Here is a 24,463-nt window from a genome sequence, read left to right on the forward strand (position 1 = left end):
TCAAATCTATTTCTACGTTTGTTCTTGATAAATGCATAGGATGAAAATGCCCTCTCAACAAGTACTGGGCTATGGAATGGCAATAGACACTTTGGGGCTTTATTACCGATGAATTTATATTCCTTCGTGCTTAGAACTCAATAAGATTTGCTTTTTGAAACTCGGAAAGCAGAGAACAATCTGAAGTTGCAGATTGTTGTTGCATTTATTGCCTCTATCTGAGATTGGCAAGTAGGTTGCTTGCTTGAAAAATGTTTGATTAAAGGGATTTGAAATCCAGTTCTCACAACTATTTCGTTCCAAAAATTATTTCCTGAATGACATTTGAAAGACTTTTAAGCGTGATACTTCCTCTCGTAGTTTTGAAATTTCTCTCCATCAGAAAACTATGAAGTGCGCCGAAAACTTCACACTGGCTATTCATGAGGCAGGATTCCCAAAATTGTGATTTTTTTTTCGTGGACTCAATCTTGTCAAATACCTTAAAAATGTTAATGGAACTGCTCTGTAATCCTACAATAAGTTTATTAAATTCTGTAAAATGTCAAACAACCTTGCGAGTACTTTTCTTTGAGGTAACCATCGCACCTCCATATAAAAAAGCGACTTGACATGTAGACTATTCATATTTTTACATAACAATTTAAATTGTCTTGGTTTTGTTGCACTTCCCTTAATATAATTAACAACTCTGACTGCTTGGTAGGGAACTTCTTTTAATAAATGACGAAGGGGTTTTAATACTAGGCTTGTACTATGGATATTGCAATTACTCTAGAAATGATGAGGAACTACGTCTTTGGAGTGACCCCTCAGATCTTTGTAACAGACAGACATAAACTTACTACCATCAGCAGAAACGCCACAACAATTTTCTCAGCCGATTTCATGTTCGTTGAATTTACTATCAATTGCATTGGACATGTCCTCACCAGTAAATCTTTCGTCTAAAGGATAGCATAGCAGCATCTGAACTATATTGAAGTATATTGTTAATTAGAAGTAAACTTGATAAACTGCACTCATCAGTGCTTTCATCCACTGGAATCAAATAGAAGGGGCTTCGTTTTATTATTTTTACTAACATAGATTCAATCTGATCTGAGATATCCCAAATTTTCCTAGAAACTTGATTGTCTGATAAAGGGATTTCTCTCAAATTTTTTTTACATGTTCATAATCTAACATACGTTTGACAGCATCTTTAATGCAATACTTAATTAATTTTGGTTACTATGGGCCGAGGTTCGTTTTTTACTAGTTTATAGCTACCGCTACAGCCATGATAAAAAAATGGGCCTTTTTACTTGCAGCTATTTAAATAGCACTATGAATTAATTATCAAAATAATACTTTGGTTGTTGCTAGTGAAATTCTGTAAGCCAGTGTAATTAGGCAAGTTACCCAGTTCAAAACTAACGAGACACAGAGATTTGACTGCAAAATCTGTAGGCTTTCTCAGCATAGCAAATGATAATTCCCTGAATGATAATGTTACCCTTACTGACTGCGAGTGAGCAGAACGGGTGTTTTATCATCCTAATCAGATTAAAATTTTGAGATAGCTTTTTCACAAAAAAACGGAATGTCATTAAATGTGTTTTCAGGGGGAACATGACCCGCGCAGTCCCAGGGAAAGGGCTGTAAATCATTTAATTCTTCACAGATACATTATAGGTGAAACGGTGGAGTTGTTAAACCTATAGTTAAAATATGAAAATGCAAGGAATCTAAACCAGCATGATTGGTTGTATAAATTATCCCCCTCACTGCTCCGAACAAAGTATGTACTGTGGATTGACTCGGTCCAAAAACAGGCCAGGTTCTGACTATGTGCAAAACGGGCTAAATGGTTATTTGGTGCTATTATGATCTAATTACTTAATTTGTGCAAAAACAACCCAACTCCAAGCTATGCGATTTGGGGACTTGATGTAAAAAAACGTGCGAAATGCTTACTAAATCTCAAAACGCTCAACTGTTCCACTCCCTCTTCGTGATGACCCGGTTTGTCCAAGATGCGGAATTTCGGTGGCTTGTTTCAATACTGAACTAAGTCCTGATTTTGTGGAAAAAGAGCTAAGGGTAAGGTTTTGACTGACTTGGTACTAAATCGAAATAAGCTCTGACTTGGTGCAAAAATGCGTTACGTCTCAACTCGGTGTATAAAGGAGCCAAGGCCTGACTCAGCGCAAAACAAGCCAAGTCGTAGCTGCCTAATTTCTATGATGTGATGCAAAGATCCTTATTGGGCAGAAACGCGAAACGTTCTTGCTCTGTGTGAAAATGAGTGAAGTCCAAGCCATGGAATGAATCATTACAATGAGTAGCAATTTCCTAAATCGAGGTTCTAAAAAAAGGACGTAGGTTTTGAATCAAAACCTATGTTGTATTTTTGTTTAGTCTAAATCTGGCTTCATTGTTCATTGTAATTTCTTTCCGTTGTAGGTTTTATTTCTTTATTCATAGGAATTTTGCTTATCTCTAGTTTCAAAAGTGCCATTAACTTTAATGCAGAATATTTATCTTTCAATTTAATTTTAATAATTACTTTTTTTTGATTCTTGAAGATTTGAACATTTTATCTTTCCTTTATTTTCTGATTAATCAATCAATTTAACTATTGAGCTAAATTGTTTTGTTTTTTTACGTCCGATGCTAACATTTTTTCTCTTGAGAGTACTTTTAAGGCTGTAGAAATTCCGAGCCGTAGGAACTCGAACTTGAGCGTTATGACATTTTCTGTATGTTAAGTTTAAGTAAATTTACTCGATGATCATTGTCTAATTCCGAACCTGCATTAATGAATTATTGCATTGATTCTGCCTTTCGTGTAATTAAAGTTCATTTTCATGTTTTATCGTAAATTCTTGCGTTTAGAATGACTTTTTAGTTGCCTTTTCGTACACTGACTGTCGACACGTTTTAAAAGAAGTATTTTTACCTTAAAATACTTAGATTTCACTATAGTCTAGTCTCCTAGACATTGACCTGAATTTGGACCCTGAACTATTTTTATTTCGTCTTGATTTATTTATATAGGGTAAATGTTGTTTAATTTAGTTTTGATTCAAGCTCAATGTTAATTGTTCCATGTCAACTGTGCATTAATGGATTAATGTATCCATTCTGATTTTTATACAATTGACATTTATCTTGTAATATCGCATGTAATATGAGCGTTTAGTTAGATTATGGTCCGTTGATTCATTTTGAAAGAAACGTTGTCATCTCAATAATTATTTGTTTGCACCTCTGGTCTAGTCCTCCATATATTTGGCCTCAGTTTCTATATTAAACATAGTTTTTTTTTTATTAGGCTATTTGTTCAGTTTTCGTTCATATCCAACCATAGCCCATGTAAGGCTTTAAAAAGGGGACAATAAAAGATCTTACACTTTTTTTCAGACATGTGAATTTCGAAGAGTACACTATTATCCTAGCCAGATCTTAGTTGGGCCCGTTCAGGCATTAGATTTTGCTGAAGTACTAGAGGGCGAACATAAGATTAGCAACGGAGCTAGTTTAAAGAAGAAGAAATTGAAATTACTCGTTGAAGAAGTTAATGTTAGAAGTTTGATTTTAAAATGGAATTGTCAAGCTCATACAAAAACTGATGCAGACTCCGGGAATGCGTTGGGAATGGGTGAACTGCCTCCAGCAGAAATTGAAGGAGATGAAGTCAAAAAGTAAGTTTTCTGTAATTTCTTTTGATCACTGTTTATTGTGTACATTTTGCATTAGTTTCGAATTTATTGTTTTCCAAGCCAATTGGGTCACAAATATGGCTGTACATACTTTTGACAGTATTAATAATTTATCTCTTCCCACTCTTACAAAAGTTATAAGAGAACGGAGTGAATAAAAATTAAAAAAGGAAACAAGAAAATCAAACAGGGAACGCTTCTAAAAAACCTGAAAATCCCTCATTCATGTCCGTACAGCAGTTGTAGTGCACAAAATCGGAGAGATTGTACTGCCTTTTTCTGGACGTACCAGTGCAAGAAGGCTTCAACTGCATCATCCATATTCATACTTGAGCTGGTTGTAAGTGTCTTCACAATAAGCTGCGGACCTGTAAATTTGTTGTTGTTACCCTATAGTCTTTGTTATTTCTTATCATTTTATGGCATGATAGATAAGTGCTTTCAAGTGATTAGTGCTAAGTATGAGAATAATATTGCTGCAGTTAAGGAAGGAAGTGAGGTCAGTAGTTGGTTCAGTTTGGAAGTACGAGTTAAGTGAGATTGTGTCCTATTCCCGTTTATATGGATTATTTTAATAATAATAATAATAATTTATTTGAGCCCACTATACATACAAAAAATGCATTTAGAGGAGTATGGAAAAAGAAATGTATAAACACTTATAAGCACTATATAAGCAAAATATAAACACAAACGATTACACATCAATGTAATCCACTCTAAAGAACATGGCAAAGCCTATAGAGGCCTTTGGGGTTAGCTCTCCTAGACTTAGATTATGCATATGGTTTGAGACTTCTGGATAAAAATTATAAACGAAATGATTTTATCATGGCAAAGCCTATGAATGAATGAATGGTTTTTATTTCCCATCATAAATAACACAAGGTTACACAACGAAGTATTGAAAAAAAAGAAAAAAAAGAGAGAAAAAGAAAACGCAATAAGAGAAACAACAATACTTCAATAACAATCTATATACAGCATACTAAACTCTTATTCAAACTTGCCTACGATAGCTCGGTACATATCATGATTGAGCGAACGCCGAAATCGAACGATTCGCTCAGTAGCTGCAGTAGTCGGGTCCACAACGCTGTAATTTTTCGAAACTCTTGAGTTTCTCTCCCATGGCGGAACACTTAAAAGATACTTTGCATACTTATAGTAAACCCGACGGACTGAGCGCTTATCTTTTTCGGTGAAAAGAGACCAAAACGACGAGAGTGACAGAACATGCGGGATAACAAACACGGAATAGAGCCTTCCGAATATGCCGCGGTTATACAAACGTTTGAAGGGTAAAAGTAGTCCGTATGCTTTGCGTGCCTTTTCTAAAAAATACTCAACCAGAGCTTCAGGAGTAAACCGCAGATCTGGAGCGATTAGCAGTACAAGTTAAGTGAGAGATGGCTTTGAGCTCACCGCAGTATCGCCTAGGAGCACGCTAATCGGGGTCGAATCTTTCGCGTTGCGACGAAAAACAACTACTTCACTCTTGGCAGCATTAAAAGCTAGACCCATCTTAGCATATTCATCACTCAATATATTGTACTTATCCTCAACCCTTGAAACAGACCTACTTGCGTTAAGTATATCATCAGCGTAATTGATGAGCGACACGTCTATGCCTACATACATGCAGCACGTTTTGGCAGATTCTTGAGGGACGATAAAACTGTTGTTGTATAGAGGAGGGGAAGTAATGGAGCCTTGCCGGATACCTTTATGGACAGGTATAACTACGGTGGATACCACCATACCGCGATGAGTGGGGACTTTAATCTTCACTCTCAGCCTCCTATACATGCTCCTCCATACAACGACAACCGAACGGTCAACTCCGCGTTTACAAGCAGAACTAAGTATATGTGCGTGGATACCGGAGTCGAATGCTCTACGCACATCGTGGCTTGCTAGAACAAGTGTATCATTATTATCGTGAGCACTGAGCAAAAGATTAGCTATCAACAAATGAACAGGCTCGCGACTAGTACCACTCTTAAACCCGAATTGCGAATAGGGAGTATAACAAGGTTCACTTAGGTCACCGAAAACAAGCATTTCCATGAGTTTGCAGAATACCGGCGCAACAGTTATCGGGCGTTTTTTTTTTTTTTTTTTTTTTTTTTTTTTTTTTTTATTATAGAGGCCTTTGGGGCTAGCTCTCCTAGACTTAGATTATGCATATGATTTGAGACTTCTGGATAAAAATTATAAGCAAAATGAATTAATCTTTGTGTGTAGTGACTTGTGTAGAGATTTTTAGTGACTTGGGTGTAAGTTAGAAAATTATTTTTCAGAAGACCAAGTCCTTTAGACTAGGAATAAACTGATTGTGAAGTGATTTTTGTCATTTAACGAGAAAATCGATCAAGTGGATAGCTTCACTCACCTGGGTAGTGTTATTATTAAAAATGGTGTATGTAGCGAAGATATAAAAAGTAGAATAGCCAAGCTTTTTTTCTCTGTCAAACCCTGCTCTGAATCTAATTTGGGTTTTTTGTCAAAAAATCGCCAGATATCGAAGCTAATTTACCAACCCTACTTTCCCTAGGGTGTTCTACTTTTATCATTTCTCTTTCCGACTACCAAGTGAATTGTCCCTAAGGATTCGGTCTTTGTGCACCTATGGCGCATTTCTAAATCCTTTACGCCGTTTTCCTAATGCATGTACTTAGTGGACATGAACCATAGTTAATGAGAAGTCTGGAAACTTCCTATCTGTAAGGGTAAAGTTAAAATAGCTGAATTCAGTGCTTCTTACGTCCAATGGAACTAATTACTATGAAAAAAGTAATGCTGGCAATTCTACTCCAGAAATTAGCATGTTTTTAACATATTTGTTTTGCTATACAAGCGTAATACGATAAATTTTTCTGTACCAACGGAAAACTACCATCAGAAACTAGATGGCAATTGAATTTATTAAATGCATATCACTCGACTTTTAGGTCTTGCTACTTGTGATTGGGCTTGAAACACTTTGCCCTAAACCTAATTAAGCTTCCTTCTTGATTTCTAGAGTTAGGCCCCTTGAAATATTCCGGGCAGCGACACTACAACTGGGCGATAGAAGCTTTTATGTATGGAAAGGGAATGAGAAGACAATGACCTCTGAAGAATGGAAGAAGCTGGAGGTTTCTCGTTTGACTCCATGTGCTTCTAAAAACAAGAAATTAAGTTCAGCAAATCTACGATATGATGAATATGAAAGGCAAAAAACTCAATTTGAAGGTATTTGTTGTTAAGTTTTTACCCTAGTAGACCTTACTACTACTACTAACAACTCAACACTGCATCAATCCGCCTGAGGCCAACACAACTACGCATGCTCCTCCTCCGTCCCAATCTATTCAAAGCCTCCCTCTTTGTACCCTCCCAGGTAGTTTCCATTTCATTTAAATCTTTCTTTATGACATCCTCCAACCCCAGATGAGGACGACTTGCTTTCTGTTTAGCCCTAGACGGTTGGCCGAAAAAGACAATCTTCGGCAATCTGTCATCCTTCATCCACAGAACGTGCCCTAGTCATCTCAATTTTTCTTTCGTTATAGCCCTAGAAAGAATTGAACCACACTTTTCGTACAAGCTACTGTTTGAAATACGATCGGTCAGCCGGTTACCCAGAGCAATCCGTAGGCAACTGCTTTTTAGTGGATCATTAGGCCACTTTTAGTGGCTTTGGTTTTCAGTAGTTGTTGAATGTTAGACAGTGACTTTTTTTCTTTTCGTTCTTTCTTTAGTTTTCTAAAAGTGTTACTTGGTTTATGGTGTGTTTTCTGTCTTTTTCTTCTCTTTATCTCGTTCCCCGCCGTAGTTTTCATCAGTAGAATTCTCGGCATCCTTGTTGTAACACAGTGGATTGATGCTCTGCTTGGCAATACTGTGCCCGTGGTTTCATCTCCACCGCAGCCAGGCTGGCCGACAAGCTTGCTACTTGTCTCTGTAAAAAAAAGGCCCAGCAACTGAAGCGTCAATTCGTCAACCATTGCGGCAGCGATGGCTTAGGAGGGTCTTTATCCTTTTTTTAGGGTTCTTGCTAATAACCTCTGGGAGTCCTTCCTCCTGCAGGAAAAATAATATAAAGCATGCCACTTTTGCATTTTATTATCTATTTTTCTGGTCATGTAGGTGCTTTTCACAACAGCTCCTAAAGTACCAAGGACATTGGCATCAATTTTTTTTTGCCTCGTAAACCCATCTTAGGTCTATTTATACGTAAAAACCGTTATTTTTTTTAGATGTTGTTGTTGTTATTGTTTTAGAACTATGAAGCTTTAAGGGCAGTACTACGTTTTTGTCAGTGTTGCCATGTCGAACAGTGACATAAATAAGCAAAGCTGATTGATTAAATTTGACAAAGTTTTTCGTCAATAAAAGTTCAACATGTTGAGTCAAGTTTTTCTGTTGATTCTCAAAGGTTATTGCACCTTCAATGGAAACTGCAATATATTAAACTATCTGTTGCCTTATGTTTTTCGCTTATTCTTCACCCATAGCTTTTTTTTAAATTTGGGGTCTGCAAATACCAATCTTGAATATGGAGGTCTTGTATGTCGGTTTAATATTTTGTATTGGTTTCTTGTTAGAAATTAGATTTCGAATTTTTCTGTATTTTTTTAAATATATGTGACTGTAAGATCAAATATTACCGTAAGGTGTAATATTTGTCATCAAGGTAAAAGCATTTTTGCCCCCCCCCTCCCTGGACCCATCTAGGGTCTATTTATACCTGAAAACCAAAAATTTTCTTTCAAAACTATGACGTTTTTGGGGAGTACCCCATTTTTCCAGTGTTGCCACTTTAAACCGAGACAATAAGCAGGACAAAGTAGCTAAATTAATAAAAAACGTTGAATATAAACATTAACTATCTATTGACTCTCCAAGACAACTACACCTTCAAGGAAAGCTTTGCGTTTTTAAGTTGTTTGATGTTATATGTAGGCTACATAATTACTGATTCAAAACCCATGTTTCTTTTTTAAATTTGGCGCCTGCTACAACAAAAAATACAGACGGCGATCTTGTTTATTAAAATTGAGGTTCCCGATTGCTGCTAAAGTTTTGATTTAACCAATCTAAACAATCAGATTACATTTTCACTGTCCCTGGTATTTTAATATGCAAGCTTGGGAACTTTAGTGTATTTTTCGTACTTTCGATACTGTTAATCCTTAATAACTGCAGATTGTATACTGAAGTGTTTTTTGTTTGTTTTTTTTCATCGTAGGTTGCATTTATTGTTTAATCAAGGAAACTGAAAGGCAGGTATTTCCCAAGCGACTACAGGAGGTCTTTTTTCCCTTAATTAGTGATGTTTAGTATGAAGATGACTTGTAAAAGCTGTAAATTGCCTTTGAAATAAAATGTTTTTATATATTTAAAAGGACTATTTTTCAAATATAAACCCTTCAATAAACTTTAAGTTTAGAGTAAAATTGGGAACTTGAATGTTCCAAAGTTGTAATTCAGAATTGTAGAGCAACCCGTTTATCAAACTGAAGGAAACAACAGGCTCCTTATAAATCATGGTTATAATTTTCTTGTTGGCCGAATGAAAACATACTGAAAATAAAATATATCCATAAGGTCTGTTTTTTTTTTGTTTTTTTTTAACGTTTGCCGTTTCAAGATTTCTTATGGTGTTTAACTGTACATTTATTTGACATGTCTTATTCTAATTTCCCCTTAACATTGTTAATTTTTTACCATTATTTCAGTCTTGATGATATAAGTCTATGGCCCGTTGTTTTATTCTTGTAATATATAGGATCTTTGCTTTTTTTGTAACCTTATTGACCATTTAATTTTCTACTTGAATTAATATTTCCTGAAACTAATAAAGTTATATCTACGTAGTTATTGAGAAAATACGTACCGAAAAGTCAGCAGCTTATTAATATAAATACCCTTTACTGGTATTAAAATTTAAAGGGGGAGTGCACATTCGTTGTTTTATATTTATAATCAGAAGTTTGAATTTTTTCCGTATTCTACTTCCTTAGTCTTAGATTTAGATTCTATTCCCTTGAGACTGATAGCATTTTTGGCTGTGCGCCAAGTTGAATAGGATCATTTATTTAATACTTAGGTTTTCTATAAATTTACCAGTTTTGACACTAAGTTCCATTTTAGATGATACGAATGTTTCTGATCCTGAGCATTATGAGGACGTATTTTCTGATGATGACATTGGTTCTATCAATGGTACAAGTGGTCATAATAAGGGTATGTTGGTTTAGTTCGTTATAGGCTGAAGGTTACAATTGAAAATTGGGTATAAATTTAGAATTCTGTCACCTGACAAGGAGACATGTTAAGAAAACAATTCTTACTTTAAAATATGTATAATGATCCTAGTTCTTATATTATCCAAGGGGAGAACCTTTATCATCAAGTCTTTCCTTTAAAAATCCTTCTTTTTCCAGCTTAAGAGAAAAAGTTTCCTAAAATCACCACGTTGAGATTCAATGCTTAATTCTTTTGAAATTGCCTCTATAAATTGCCACCAAATAAGTTTTTTTATAGAAAGCGTTCGTGCCGATTTTTTTAATACTTTTTTTTTAATGAGCGGTGGCAAACGGCAAAAATCAAAATAATAACGCTACAGGCCGACATGAACACTATATATAAAACAATTTATTTCATGTCAACTTACAGAGCCAATTTCAAAAGACTTAATTATTGAATCTCAACGCGGTGATTTTAGCAAACTTTTTCTCTTAAGCTGGAAAGAGAAGGATTTTTAGAGGAAAGACTTGATGATAAAGGTTCTCCCCTTGGATAATATAAGGACTAGGATCATTATACATATTTTAAAGTAAGAATTGGTTTCTTAACATGTCTCCTTATCAGGTGACAGAATTCTAAATTTATACCGAAAATTGTGAAGTTATTGTATTGCTAAGATAATCTAGTTCGTTAAATTTTGCTGCATCAATGATTACTGGTTTTTAAAATCCAGTTATCATTGGTTATATCTGGATAATCTGGTTCGTTAAATTTGGGTGTGTCAATGATAACTGGTTTTTAAAAACCAGTTATCATTGGTTATATCTGGATAATCTGGTTCGTTAAATTTGGGTGCGTCAATGATAACTGGTTTTTAAAAACCAGTTATCATTGGTTATATCTGGATAATCTGGTTTGTTAAATTTGGCTGCGTCAATGATAACTGGTTTTTAAAAACCAGTTATCATTGGTTATATCTGGATAATCTGGTTTGTTAAATTACCGGTTTTTAAAAACCAGTTATTATTGGTTATAATTAAATAATCTGGTTCGTTAAATTTGGGTGCATCAATGATAACTGGTTTTTAAAAACCAGTTATCATTGGTTATATCTGGATAATCTGGTTCGTTAAATTTGGGTGCATCAATGATAACTGGTTTTCAAAAACTTGTTATCATTGGTTATAATTTATTATCTGTTATTGCCTTCACCCTAAGACGGTTTATAGCTTCAAATTCTTCCCATTATATGTTCATGATAGGCAGCGCGTTAGCGCTGCCTAAGTAAAAAACGATTTGGCCACAATGTGTTTTTTTTCTCTCCATACCCAGGCAGTTCATATCGAAGGAGTTGTTGTAGAAACTTCGAAAAGAGCTCATTCGATTGCAAATTGGAGTGGCTTGTGCCCTTTCTAATAGTCGAAAGTGATTGGAGGGCAACTAGCCCCTCCCCCACGCCCATCATTCCCCCAAACACATCCAATCAAAATTTTGAGCCATTTTGTTCAGCGTAGTTGATTTCCAGATAGAAAATATGTTTTCGAGGAATACACTCCCCCACAACCCTCAGGGCAAGAGTTTTAAGTTATGCCCTGGGGGCATATAAGGTTTTTATAGAAGGCTTTGTCGTAGAAACTTCAAAACAGGCTCATTCGATTAGAAATTCAAAGGGCTAGTGCCCTTTTTAATAGTCGAAAGCGATTGGAGGGATCCAGCCCCCCCCCCCCCCCTACGCCCATCATTCCCCCAAACACATCCAATTAAAATTTTTAGATAGCTATTTTGTTCAGCGTAGTTGACTTACACATAGAATATATGTTTTTGAGGAGGAAAATCCCACACAACCCTCAGGGCAAGGATTTTAAGCTATGACCTGGGGGCGTGTAAAGTTTTTATAAAAGGGATTGTCATAGAAACTTAAAAAAAGGGTAATTCGATTATAAATTCAACGGGCTTGTACACTTTTTTACAATTAATAATTCTTGGAGGGCCACAAGCCCCCCCCCCCACGCCCATTAGTTCCCCACACACAGCCAATCTGAATTTTGAGATAGCCATTTTTTTCAGCGTAGGCTAGTTGATTTCCAGATAGAAAATATGTTTTTGAGGAGGACACTCCCCCACAACCCTCAGGGCAAGGGTTTTAAGTTATGCCCTAGGGGCATATAAGGTTTTTATAGAAGGTGTTGTCGTAGAAACTTCAAAACAGGCTCATTCGATTGGAAATTAAAAGGGCTAGTGTCTTTTTTAAAGGTTGAAAGTGATTGGAGGGAAACTAGGCCCCCCCCCCCCCACGCCCATCATTCCCCCATACACATCCAATCAAAATTTTTAGATAGTCATTTTGTTCAGCGTAGTTGATTTCCGGATAGAAATATGTTTTTGAGAAGGACACTCCCCCACAGCGCTCAGGGCAGGGGTTTTAAGTTATGCTCGGGGGGTATATGAGGTTTTTATAGAAGGTGTTGTCGTAGAAACTTAAAAACAGGCTCATTTGAATGGACCTTCAAAGGACCGTTACCCTTTTTAATAGTCAAAAGTGATTGGAGGGCAACTAGCCCTCCCTCACGCCCATCATTCCCCCAAACACATCCAATCAAAATTTTGAGATAGCCATTTTGTTCAGAGTAGTTGTTTTCCTAATAGAAAATATGTTTTTGAGGAGGACACTCCCCCACAACCTTCAGGGCAAGGGTTTTAAGTTATGCTCTAGGGGCATATAAGGTTTTTATAGAAAGCGTTGCCGAAAAAACTTCAAAAGGGGCTCATTTGATTGGAAATTCAAAGAGCTAGTGCTTTTTTTAATAGTCGAAAACGATTGGAGGGCAACTAGCCCCCCTCCCGCACCAATCATTCTCCCATAAACATCCAACCGAAATTTTGAGATAGCCATTTTGTTCAGCATAGTTGATTTCCAGATAGAAAATGTATTTTTGAGGAGGATACTCCCCTGCAACTCTCAGGGCAAGGGTTTTAAGTTATGCACTGGGGGCATATAAGGTTTGTAAAGAAGGTGTTGTCTTAGAAACTTCAAAAAAGGCTCATTCGAATGGAAATTCAAAGGCCTTGTGCCCTTTTTAATAGTCGAAAGTGATGGGAGTGCAACTAGCCCCCCCCCCATGGCAATCATTCCCCCAAACACATCCAATCAAAATTTTGAAATAGCCATTTTGTTCAGCGTAGTTGATTTCCGTATAGAATACATGTTTTGAGGAAGACAATCCCCCACAATTCTCAGGGCCAGGGTTTTCAACTCTGGTCTATAGGCTTATGATGTTTTTATAGTTGGCGTTGCCGGAGAAACTTCAAAAATGGCTCAATCGATTGGAAATTAAAAGGGTTAGTGCCCTTTTTAATACTCGAAAGTGATTGGAGGGCAACTAGGCCCCCCCCACACGCCCCTCATTCCCCCAAACACATCAAATCAAAATTTTGAGATAGCCATTTTGTTCAGCGTAGTTGATCTCCGCATACAAATATGTTTTTGAGAAGGACACTCCCCCACAACCCACAGGGCAAGGGTTTCACGTTATGCCCTGGGGGCATATAAGGTTGTTATACAAGGCTTTGTCATAGAAACTTCAAAACAGGCTTAGCCGATTGGAAATTCGAAGGGCTAGTTCCTTTTTTTAATATTCGAAAGTGATTGGAGGGCAACTAGCCCTCCCCCCACGCCCATCATTGCCCCCAAAACATGCCATAAAAAATTTGATTTAGACCTTTTTTTCAGCGTTGTTGTTTTCCAGATATAAAATATGTTTTTGAGGAGGACACTCCCCCACAACCCTCAGGGCAAAGGTTTTAAGTTATACCCTAGGGGTATATAAGGTTCTTATAGAAGGCGTTGTCGTAGAAACTTCAAAAGGGGCTCATTTGATTGGAAATTCAAAGAGCTAGTGCTTTTTTTCATAGTCAAAAGTGATTGGAGGGCAACTAGCCCCCCCCCCTCCTCCCGCGCCCATTATTCCTCCAAACACATCCAATAAAACTTTTGAGATAGCCATTTTGTTCAGCATAGTGAATTTCCTGATAGAAAATTTATTTTTAAGGAGGAGACTCCCCCACAACCCTCAGGGCAAGGGTTTTAAGTTATGCCCTAGGGGCAAATAAGGTTTGTATAGAAGGTTTTGTCTTAGAAACTTCAAAACAGGCTCATTTGATTGGAAATTCAAGGGCCTAGTTCACATCGAAGGAGTTGCTGTAGGAACTTCGAAGAGAGCTCATTCGATTGGAAATTGGAGTGGCTAGTGCCCTTTTTAATAGTAGAAAGTGATTGGAGGGCAACTAGCCACCCCCCCATGCCCATCATTCCCTCAAACACATCCAATCAAAATTTTGAGATAGCCATTTTGTTTAGCGTAGTTGATTTGCAGAGAGAAAATATGCTTTTGAGGTGGACACTCCCCCAAAACCCTCAGGGCAAGGGTTTTAAGTTATGCCCTGGAGGCATATAATGTTTTTATAGAAGGCGTAGAAACGTCAAAACAGGCTCATTCGATTGGAAATTCAAAGGGCTAATGCCCTTTTTAATAGTTAAAAGTGATTGGAGGGCACCTAGTCCCCCCCCCCACGCCCATCATTCCCCCAAACACATCCAATCTAAATTTTGATTGCCATTTTCTTCAGCGTAGGCTAGTTGACTTTCAGATAGAAAATTTATTTTTGAGAAGGACATTCCCCCACAACCCTCAGGGCAAGGGTTTTAAGTTATGCCCTGGGGGCATATAAGGTTTTTATAGAAGGCATTGTCATAGATACTTCAAAACAGGCTCATTCGATTGGAAATTCGAAGGGCTAGTTCCTTTTTTTGATAGTCGAAAGTGATTGGAGGGCAACTAGCCTAACCCCGCCCCCCCCCCGCGCCCATTATTCCCCCAAACAGATCAAATCAAAATTTTGAGATAGCCATTTTGTTCAGCATAGTTGATTTCCAGATAGAAAATATATTTTTGAGGAGAACACTCCCCCCCAACCCTCAGGGCAAGGGTTTTAAGTTATCCCCTAGGTGCAAATAAGGTTTTTTATAGAAGGTGTTGTCGTAGAAACTTCAAAAGGGGCTCGTTTGATTGGAAATTCAAAGAGCTAATGCTTTTATTAATAGTCGAAAGTGATTGGAGGGCAACTAGCCCCCCCTCCCCGCTTATTATTCCCCCAAACACATCCAATCAAAATTTTGAGATAGCCATTTTGTTCATCAAAGTTGATTTCCATATAGATAATATATTTTTGAGGAGGACACTCCCCCACAACCCTCAGGGCAAGGGTTTTAAGTTATGCTCTAGGGGTAAATAAGGTTTGTATAGAAGGTGTTGTCTTAGAAACTTCAAAAAAGGCTCATTCGATTGTAAATTCATAGGCCTAGTGCCCTTTTTAATAGTCGAAAGTGATTGGAGGGCAACTAGCCCCCCCCCCACGTTCATCATTCCCCCAAACACATCCAATCGAAATTTGGGATAGCCATTTTTTTCAGCGTAGTTGATTTCCAGATAGAAAATATATTTTTGAGGAGGACACTCCCCCAAAATCCTCAGGGCAAGGGTTTTAAGTTATGCCCTGGAGGCATATAAGGTTTTTCATAGAAGGCGTTGTCGTAAAAACTTCAAAACAGGCTTATTCGACTGGAAATTCAAAGGGCTATTGCCCTTTTTAATAGTCGAAAGTGATTGGAGGGCAAATAGGCCCCTCCCCACACGCCCATCATTCCCCCAAACACATCTAATCTAAATTTTGAGATAGCCATTTTCTTCAGCGTAGGCTAGTTGATTTTCAGATAGAAAATATATTTTTGAGAAGGACATTCCCCCACAACCGTCGGGGCAAGGGTTTTAAGTTATGCTCTGGGGGCATATAAGGTTTTTATAGAAGGCATTGTCATAGAAACTTCAAAACAGGCTCATTCGATTGGAAATTCGAAGGGATAGCTCCTTTTTTTAATAGTCGAAAGTGATTGGAGGGCAACTAGCCTACCCCCCCCCCTTGCGCATTATTCCCCCAAACACATCCAATCAAAATTTTGAGATATCCATTTTGTTCAGCATAGTTGATTTCCAGATAGAAAATATATTTTTGAGGAGGACACTCCCCCACAAGTCTCAGGGCAAGGGTTTTAAGTTATGCACTGGGGGCATATAAGGTTTTTATAGAAGGCGTTGTCGTAGAAACTTCAAAAGGGGCTCATTTGATTGGAAATTCAAAGAGCTAGTGCTTTTTTTAATAGTCGAAAGTGATTGGAGGGCAACTAGCCCCCCCCCCCCCGCCCATTATTCCCCCAAACACATCCATTCAAAATTTTGAGATAGCCATTTTGTTTAGCATAGTTGATTTCCAGATAGATAATATATTTTTGAGGAGGACACTCCCCACAACCCTCAGGGCAAGGGTTTTAAGTTATGCCCTAGGGGTAAATAAGGTTTGTATAGAAGGTGTTGTCTTAGAAACCTCAAAAAAGGCTCATTCGATTGTAAATTCAAATGCCTAGTGCCCTTTTTAATAGTCTACCGTGATTGGAGGGCAACTATCCCCCCCCACGCCCCTCAGTCCCCCAAACACATCCAATAAAAATTAGAGATAGCCATTTTGTTCAGCGTAGTTGCTTTACAGATAGAAAATATGTTTCTGAGGAAGATACTCCTCCACAGCCCTCAGGGCAAGGGTTTTAGGTTATGTCCTGGGGACATTTAAGATTTTTATAGAAGGTGTTGTCGTAGAAACTTCAAAAAAAGCTTATTTGATTGGAAATTCAAAGGGCTAGTGCCCTTTTTAATAGTCGAACGTGATTAGTGGGCAACTCGCCCCCCCCCCACGTCCATCATTCCCCCAAACACATCCAATAAAAATTTTGAGATAGCCATTTTGTTCAGCGTGGCTGATTTCCAGATAGAAAATATGTTTTTGAGGAGGACACTCCCCCACAACCCTCAGGGCAATGGTTATAAGTTATGCCCTGGGCCATATAAGGTTTTTATTGAAATCTTTGTCGTAGAAACTTGAAAAGGGCTCATTCGATTTGAAATTCAAAGGGCTAGTACCATTTTTAGTAGTCGAAAGTGATTAGTGATATTTTTTGTTGTTGTTGTTGTTTAGACCAGGGCACTTCGTATCGAAGGAGTTGTCGTGGGAACTTCGAAAGGGGCTCATTTGATTGAAAATAGAAAGGGCTGATGCCCTTTTTACTCGAAAAAGATTGAAGGGCAATTATTCCCCCTTCCACTCCCACCCTCCCATTTGCCCATTATGTTTAAAAACTAAATGTTGCCTTAAGATTAAATCAAAATTCACTGTGATATTGATAATTCCAAAAAAGGCATCTCAGCAGTATCCCAAGAACGACTGAAGATATTATGTTCAAACTTTCGGGGCCAATTCTGCTCTTAAAATTTAACCAAATCAAAATAGCGTAAGTATGTCTGATCTGTCGAAAAAGGTAAGTAGATTGTTTTGCGAATCGTGTCAATCTTTTAAGTTTAGGTGAACTTAAGTAGGTACGAAGCTGAATCAAACCGTGCCATTTGTTGTTAGGTTTTTTAAAGGATGTATGGTGTTAAAAATTACCGAACATGTTTCTCCAGCATACAAATAGCAGGCCAAACTATAAAGTCTTAAAAAACGAAAATATTTAAATTGTTATTTTCTTTCTCCCTGAAAAGACCATGTCAATATAAAACGAACAGAAATTAATTTAAAAAAAATTTCCACAAAATAAGTTTTTCAAAGAAAAGTTAAGAACTCCATTAAACAAAAAATGAGCAAAAATAAAATCAAATTATCTACCAAGCGTGAAATTACCACAAATCAGCATCGATAATTAAATGAAACTGTGGTAATTCAGGGATTTCTATATTAAAAATGAAAGGAGTAGAACCAATATTTTTTTTCATCTGGTGGGCAGGAACCTAAATAATACAAAACGAACAGAAATTACAATAAATAACCGAGTCAAACTCAAAACGAGCAGAAATTAACATAAGTTGGGCGCAAAAACCCTATGCCTTCCCAAGGCCAGAACGAAATTGGCACTGTGGTAATTCAGGGATTTCTATATTAAAAATGAAAGGAGTAGAACCAATATTTTTTTTCATCTGGTGGGCAGGAACCTAAATAATACAAAATGTAAAATTTTAATTAATTATAATGATCTTGTGGAACGCACCTTTGGATTTTCAGACTCCTTTTTGTTTAGCAAGCTACCTTGCCTGGGTTTTTCAGATTCTAATTATTATACAGATTCCCTTCCCAATTCTTTTTTCAAAGCCTTCATCTGTCCAAACCGTCTTAAACATTAGGCTTTAAATTTGGCTAACTGTTTGGACCTAGGAAGTGACACTTTTCTTAGTTTCATTTTTTTCAACTACCATTTTTGGCTACTGGTTGATTACTAGTGGTAAGGGTTGCTTAAACATATTCCTTAAGAGAAGCTAGAAGGCTAGTTGAACTCTACCTCCTCTGCATTGACCTGATGGATCTACCATTTTTGGTTACTGGTTGATTAATAGTGATGACGGTTGCTTAAACATATTCCTGAAGAGAAGCTAGAGGGCTAGTTGAACTCTCACTCCTCTGCATTGATCGGATGGATGTACCATTTTTGGCTACTGGTTGATAACTAGTGATGACGGTTGCTTAAACATATTCCTGAGGAGAAACTAGAGGGCTTGTTGAACTCTCCCTCCTCTGCATTGACCTGATGGATCTACTATTTTTGGCTACTGGTTGACTACTAGTGATGACGGTTGCTTAAACATATTCCTGAAGAGAAGCTAGAGGGCTAGTTGAACTCTCCCTCCTCTGCATTGACCTGATGGATGTACCATTTTTGGCTGCTGGTTGATTACTAGTGATGACGGTTGCTTAAACATATTCCTGAGGGGAAGTTAGATGGCTAGTTGAACTCTCCCTCCTCTGCATTGACCTAATGGATGTACTATTTTTGGCTACTGGTTGATTACTAGTGATGACGGTTGCTTAAACATATTCTTGAAGAGAAGCTAGAGGGCTTGTTGAACTCTCCTCCTCTACATTGACCTGATGAATCAACTATTTTTGGCCACTAGTTCGATTCTTTTGATAAGGGTTACTTAAACATATTCCTGAAGAGAAGCTAGAGGGCTAGTTGAACTCTCCCGCCTCTGCATTGACCTGATGAATCTAACATTTTTGGCCACTGGTTGGTTACTAGTGATGAGGGCTGCTTAAACATATACCTGAAGAAAGGCTAGATGGCTAGTTGAAATCTCCCTCCTCTATATCGACCTGATGAATCTACCATTTTTGGCTACTGGTTGGTTACTTGTGATAAGGGTTGCTTAAACATATTCTTGAAGAAAGGCTAGATGGCTAGTTGAACTCTCCCTCCTCTGTATCGACCTGATGGATCTACCATTTTTGGCTACTCGTTGATTACTAGCGATAAGGGTTGCTTAAACATATTTTTGAAGAAAGGCTAGATGGCTAGTTGAACTCTTCCTCCTCTTTATCGACCTGATGGATCTTCCATTTTTGGCTACTGGTTGGTTACTAGTGATAAGGGTTGCTTAAACATATTGATGAAGAGAAGCTAGAAGGCTAGTTGAACTCTCCCTCCTCTGGATTGATCTGATGGATCTACCATTTTTGGCTACTGTTTGGTTACTAGTGATAAGATTTTCCTAAACATATTCCCGAAAAGAACTTAGAGGGCTTGTTGAACCCTCGCTTCTCTAATGACCTTATGGATCTCTGACGAAAATTTGGGAAATTTTGAACCTTGAAATTTTCTCCTTTGAAGCCAGTAATTAACTACTGTTTTGGTTACTTTCGATTAATCGCTGAAATACATCGCTCTTAATGGTAAGAGGCTAGAGGATAAATTCACCTCCCTCTCTCCATATAGATCTGAAAGAGCTATAACAAGAACTATGGATCCAAGAATTAGCCTTTATACCTTTGTTAAACTGATTATGTGGTTTATAAATCGAGTCCTATGAACCAAGAGAATTGACAGAATTGGTTTGATAAACTTCTTATAGATATATTTACCAACTTTTCCATGTTTTCCCAACCATTCTTTGGCGCTGGACTAGAGAAGCTGAAGCTTTCTGCAGATTTCCTACACAGTGAGCTTTCCAGCTCAACTGATGATCAAGAATGATCTCCAGATATTTCAACTGTTTTTTTTATGATATTTGGATTTCTATATATTTTTAGACTAAGGTAATTTCGCATTTCCTCTTGTTTGAAAATGCTACTATCTCACTCTTTGCAGGAACAAATCATTGTTTATGCTTTTGTAAACATACCTGAATTTTATCCAGTTTGTGCTGCCCCAATCCAATCAGGGTCTTCAGACATTTACCTCTTAGGAGAGATACTAGACTACCAACTTTTTATTTACTACTCTTCCTTCATTGGTTCATGGTGGTTACTTGATTGAAAGGGATTTTCACACTTTTTGGAAGTCTTTCCGCTCTCTCTTCCAATCCTTCTTGGTTTCCCTGGATTAAAGAGCAGACTTTCATATTTTTTTTTTTGCATCATTTCTACCGATTTTTTATTTTCTTCATATCTTTTTTTAGCTTCTTTTACTGTTAGAACGAAACTGTTTCTTATAATTCAGTGGCCCAATAATGATAGGAGACTGGTCATACGCAATTTTATAACCGGTCTTTTATACCGGAAAGAAATTGCTATTAGATCTAGAATCTTTTCCTTCTCGTGTGTTATGAAAGTGGATGTCGCGCCTCGATAGCACCAGGTAGGGGTTCCTCAGCCAGGTACTTCAGAGTCTTATGTGCTCTTTTATTTATATTAGAACTTCCTCATGACATGTGGTGCGCATTGGTTCTCACATCATAAAATCCTGGAGATTTTTTCTTTCCCATAGAGTTCCTCTAGTTCTGTTAATTATACTGTGGGTACTCTGCCACAGCCTCTACGTCTGAAACCTGTTATATTTTTTAACCATAATGGCTACAGCAAATCTAGAACAGTAATTGGATAATGTCGAAGTGCCTAAGCTCTTACAACTATAAATGCACGCTTTCAGAGGGTCATTGTTTTTTCACAGTTGAAAAACAGTTTGGAAGAGTAGGAAGATAAGTCTGCAAACCAAGATTAGAATATTGGAAGCTACAGCGATGACAGTGGTCAAGTATAATTCGGAAGCGTGGACGCTTCGAAAAGTGGAGGAAGATTTGCTAGATGTTTTCCAGAGAAATTACCTACGGATTGTACGAAAAATGCGGTTCTATCCCGCTTTTTAGGGCTATAATGAGAGAAAGGTTGAGATGGCTTTGGCACGTTCTGCGGATGAACGATGACATATTGCCGAAGATTGTCCTTTTTGGCCAACCGTCAAGGGCTAACCGGAAAGCAGATCATCCGTGGTTGGGGTGGGAGGATGTCATAAAGAAAGATTTAAAGGAAATGGGACTTCCTGGGAAGGTGTAAAGAGGGAGGGTTTGAATAGAGTGGGATGCAGGAGGAGCATGCTTAGCTGTGTTGCCTCAGGCGGCTTGGTGCTGTGGTGAGTTGTTAGTAGTAGCAGTAGTAGTACTTGCCTCATTGTGTGTATGAAGTCTGTCTCCTTCGGTCTTCCCCATGGTTTTTCAACCGTTCAAGGCTTAAATACTAATGAAAACCACGCTGTATTTCCATCACAAATAAGTGAAGATAACGAAAAAATTTGTTAAGACAGTGAAAAACACAGTGAATACAACTTAAGCAGGTTTTTCGGCTCTAGGCAAAGTGAGATTCTTTCATGATTTATTTATCATTTTAGTTAAAAAATTTGTTCTATCGACGAAATTTTTTGAGTAATTTTTTTCTTTGTATTTGTTTTATACGGCACTTCCCTGATGATGGCTGTTGCGTATATAGCCGAAATTTCCGATCACTGTGCTATTCACTGTCTTGACAAACTTCCTCGTTAAATATATAAAACGGTTTCCAAATGAAAAAGAAAAATCTCATAAAACAAGCTAGGGTATACATTTAACATCCAGAATAGATAATTTATTCATTTGATACTGGGTAAATCGTTAAAAGGTCCAAATAAAACTAGTATAATTTATAAAGAAATTGAAAAGGTTAGTAAAAACGCAAAAAATAAAACGAGGAAACTGGTAAGACAGAGAGAGAGAGATAGATAAGAGAAGAGAGAAAATAACAAGAAGAGAGAAACTATCTGGAAGTGTTATTAATTTTTTAGTATTATAAAGGACAAAAGTTTTCTTATATCTTGACGTAAAGCAGCGAATGGCGGACAAGGTAGGTGAAGCACAGAGTGGGTAGAACCTGTTTTTTTTTTCTGTCGCTGCTAGCGGGACACTGAAACATTATAGAAGTTGTTTAGGAGCCCATTTGAAAGGAAAGTGCTATTGATTGGGTAATTAACTAAAGATAATATTAAAATAAAACACATATCATCAAATAATTAACGGCTCTTTGGATCTTGCTCTGTATACACATTTATTTAAGTACAAATTGGAAATTTATCTTTAAGAAAATTAGTTTTAGAATTTTCACATGGTTTTGTTTCAGATAAAAGAAAAGCCCGTTCAAGGAAAGCCAACGCGTCCTTCGCAACAAGGCAAAATCGAATGAAGAAATTAAGGCGGTCGAAGAGCAAGGGACAGACTACACTTGAATCAGCAATCCCAAGAGTTGGTGAGAGGCTTGTTGTGGATAGCATTGGAACTGAGTCTAGAGTAACAGTAATGTGGCAGGTAACAAAAACGTTCAAGTTTACTAATCAAATCATTGGGCCAATTTTTTGGTGGATTAATTTAAAAACTTTTTCACATAATAAGTTTCTCACAGAAAAGTAAAGAACTCCATTAAACTACAAATGAGTAGAAATAAAATCAAATAATCGATCAAGCGTAAAATTATCACAAATCACGATCAATAAATAAATGAAACCCAATTAGAAATACAACAATAATGAAGAAATTATGATAAATAACCGAGTCAAACTCAAAACAAGCAGAAATAACATGAGTAGGGCTGACAACCCCTAGCTATGCCTTGTAAGACAAGAAAATAAATTGCATTTTACTGAAAAAATACAAATGAATGTGCATTGTCAGCTTAATATATACGCTGATATTTATTCCTTAAATTATTGTTAATTTCTGATTTATTAAAGTTAAACCAGTGAAAATATTTAAAATTTGTTTTTTTCCAGTAAATTGCAAATTATGTTCTGGTCTTGAGAAGGCATGGGGGTTGTCAGCCCTGCTCGTGTTAATCTCTGCTTATTTCGAGTTTGGCTCGGTTATTTATTGTAATTTCTATTCGTTTTCGGTTTTATTTTTTTACTGATGCTGATTTGTGGTAGTTTTACGCTTGGTAGATTATTTGATTTTATTTCTGCTCATTTTGGGTTTAATGGAGTTCTTTACTTTTCTTTGAGAAGCTTCTTATGGGGAAAAAGTTTTTAAATTAATTTCTGTTCATTTTTATTGACGAAGTCTTTTTTATGGAAAAAGAAAATAATATTTAATATCTGTTCAGTTTTTTCGGTATGAATCCATGGTTTGGTTTGCTATTTGTATGTTAGAGAAGCTTTTTTAACAAAGTTTAACAATATACAACCTATCGAAATCTTGAGACAAATACTATTGTTTAACTTAGTTTCATACCTCCTCTAATTGACCTGGGAAATAAAACTTATTACCATCCCAAAAAATGATATTGATGGTCTTTGACAACCTGGGTACAGTTATACTCTTTTGGTTTAGTTAAATTGTTAGAGCAGATGTAATAATAGTAGTAGCCCTTAAAGTTTCATCTTAATACCCTTTGTCGTTCTTGGGATGTTGCTGAGATGTCTTATGGGCAGCCAGCATACACACAGTGCCTTTTGATTTAGTTTTAAAGCATAATAGGGAAATTAACTGTGAGGGGTTGACATACCCAATATCCTCAGACACATAGTTACTGGACCATTCAACTATGCTGAACAAAATGGCTGTCTCGAAATTTTGATTGGAATTGTTTGGAAAATTATGGGCTAAGAGAGAGGGCTGTTTGCCCTCTGATAACTTTTGACTCTTAAACAGGGCACTAGAACTTTTAATTACCAATTAAATTAGCTCCTTTAACAGTTTCAATGATATTAATAGGTATGATAGAGCAGCGCTGCCTATGATAATGCTTATATGCTTTTTTAAAAACCTGTTGCATGTAGTTTTTTTTGTTTATTTGAAACTACCCCTAGAAGTTTCACCTTAATATTCTTATTGTCATTAGTTACAGTAACCGTAGAAGTAATTTTAAAAGCATACACATTGTGTCTTCTGGCTAGTTCAAAACCTACCACAACTTACCCTGAAAGGTCTAACTTTTAATGTAAGCTATTTTTGAGATATTGATTTTTCAACAATTTGACAATCTAAATGCTCATAGTTTTTTTTTTAGTTAGATCAAGATCTAAATATTCCTTGAGAGCTTCATATTATCACCCTTAGCTCGTGTTGTAGCAATATTTGTAGTAGTAGTAGCAGCAGTAGAATTAATAGTATTAGCCTTAGCTTTAGTTG

The 24,463-nt window shown here is 37.0% G+C and overlaps 1 protein-coding gene across 1 annotated transcript in view; it reads left to right on the forward strand.

Annotated features, from left to right (window-relative positions):
• The window catches only part of LOC148956244 ((E3-independent) E2 ubiquitin-conjugating enzyme UBE2O), a 118,258-nt gene that overhangs the window by 33,205 nt on the left and 60,590 nt on the right, over positions 1–24,463 (forward strand). Inside the window, exons 6-9 of the mRNA XM_089100427.1 lie at positions 3,409–3,689; positions 6,733–6,944; positions 9,849–9,941; positions 22,461–22,645. Coding sequence (XP_088956553.1) covers positions 3,409–3,689; positions 6,733–6,944; positions 9,849–9,941; positions 22,461–22,645 — 771 coding nt within the window. The remainder of the gene's footprint in view (positions 1–3,408; positions 3,690–6,732; positions 6,945–9,848; positions 9,942–22,460; positions 22,646–24,463) is intronic.

Source organism: Artemia sp. Qi Xiang Cuo, chromosome 1, assembly GCF_049724085.1.
Source record: "Artemia sp. Qi Xiang Cuo chromosome 1, ASM4972408v1, whole genome shotgun sequence".
Classification (NCBI taxonomy): Eukaryota; Metazoa; Arthropoda; class Branchiopoda; order Anostraca; family Artemiidae; genus Artemia; species Artemia sp. Qi Xiang Cuo.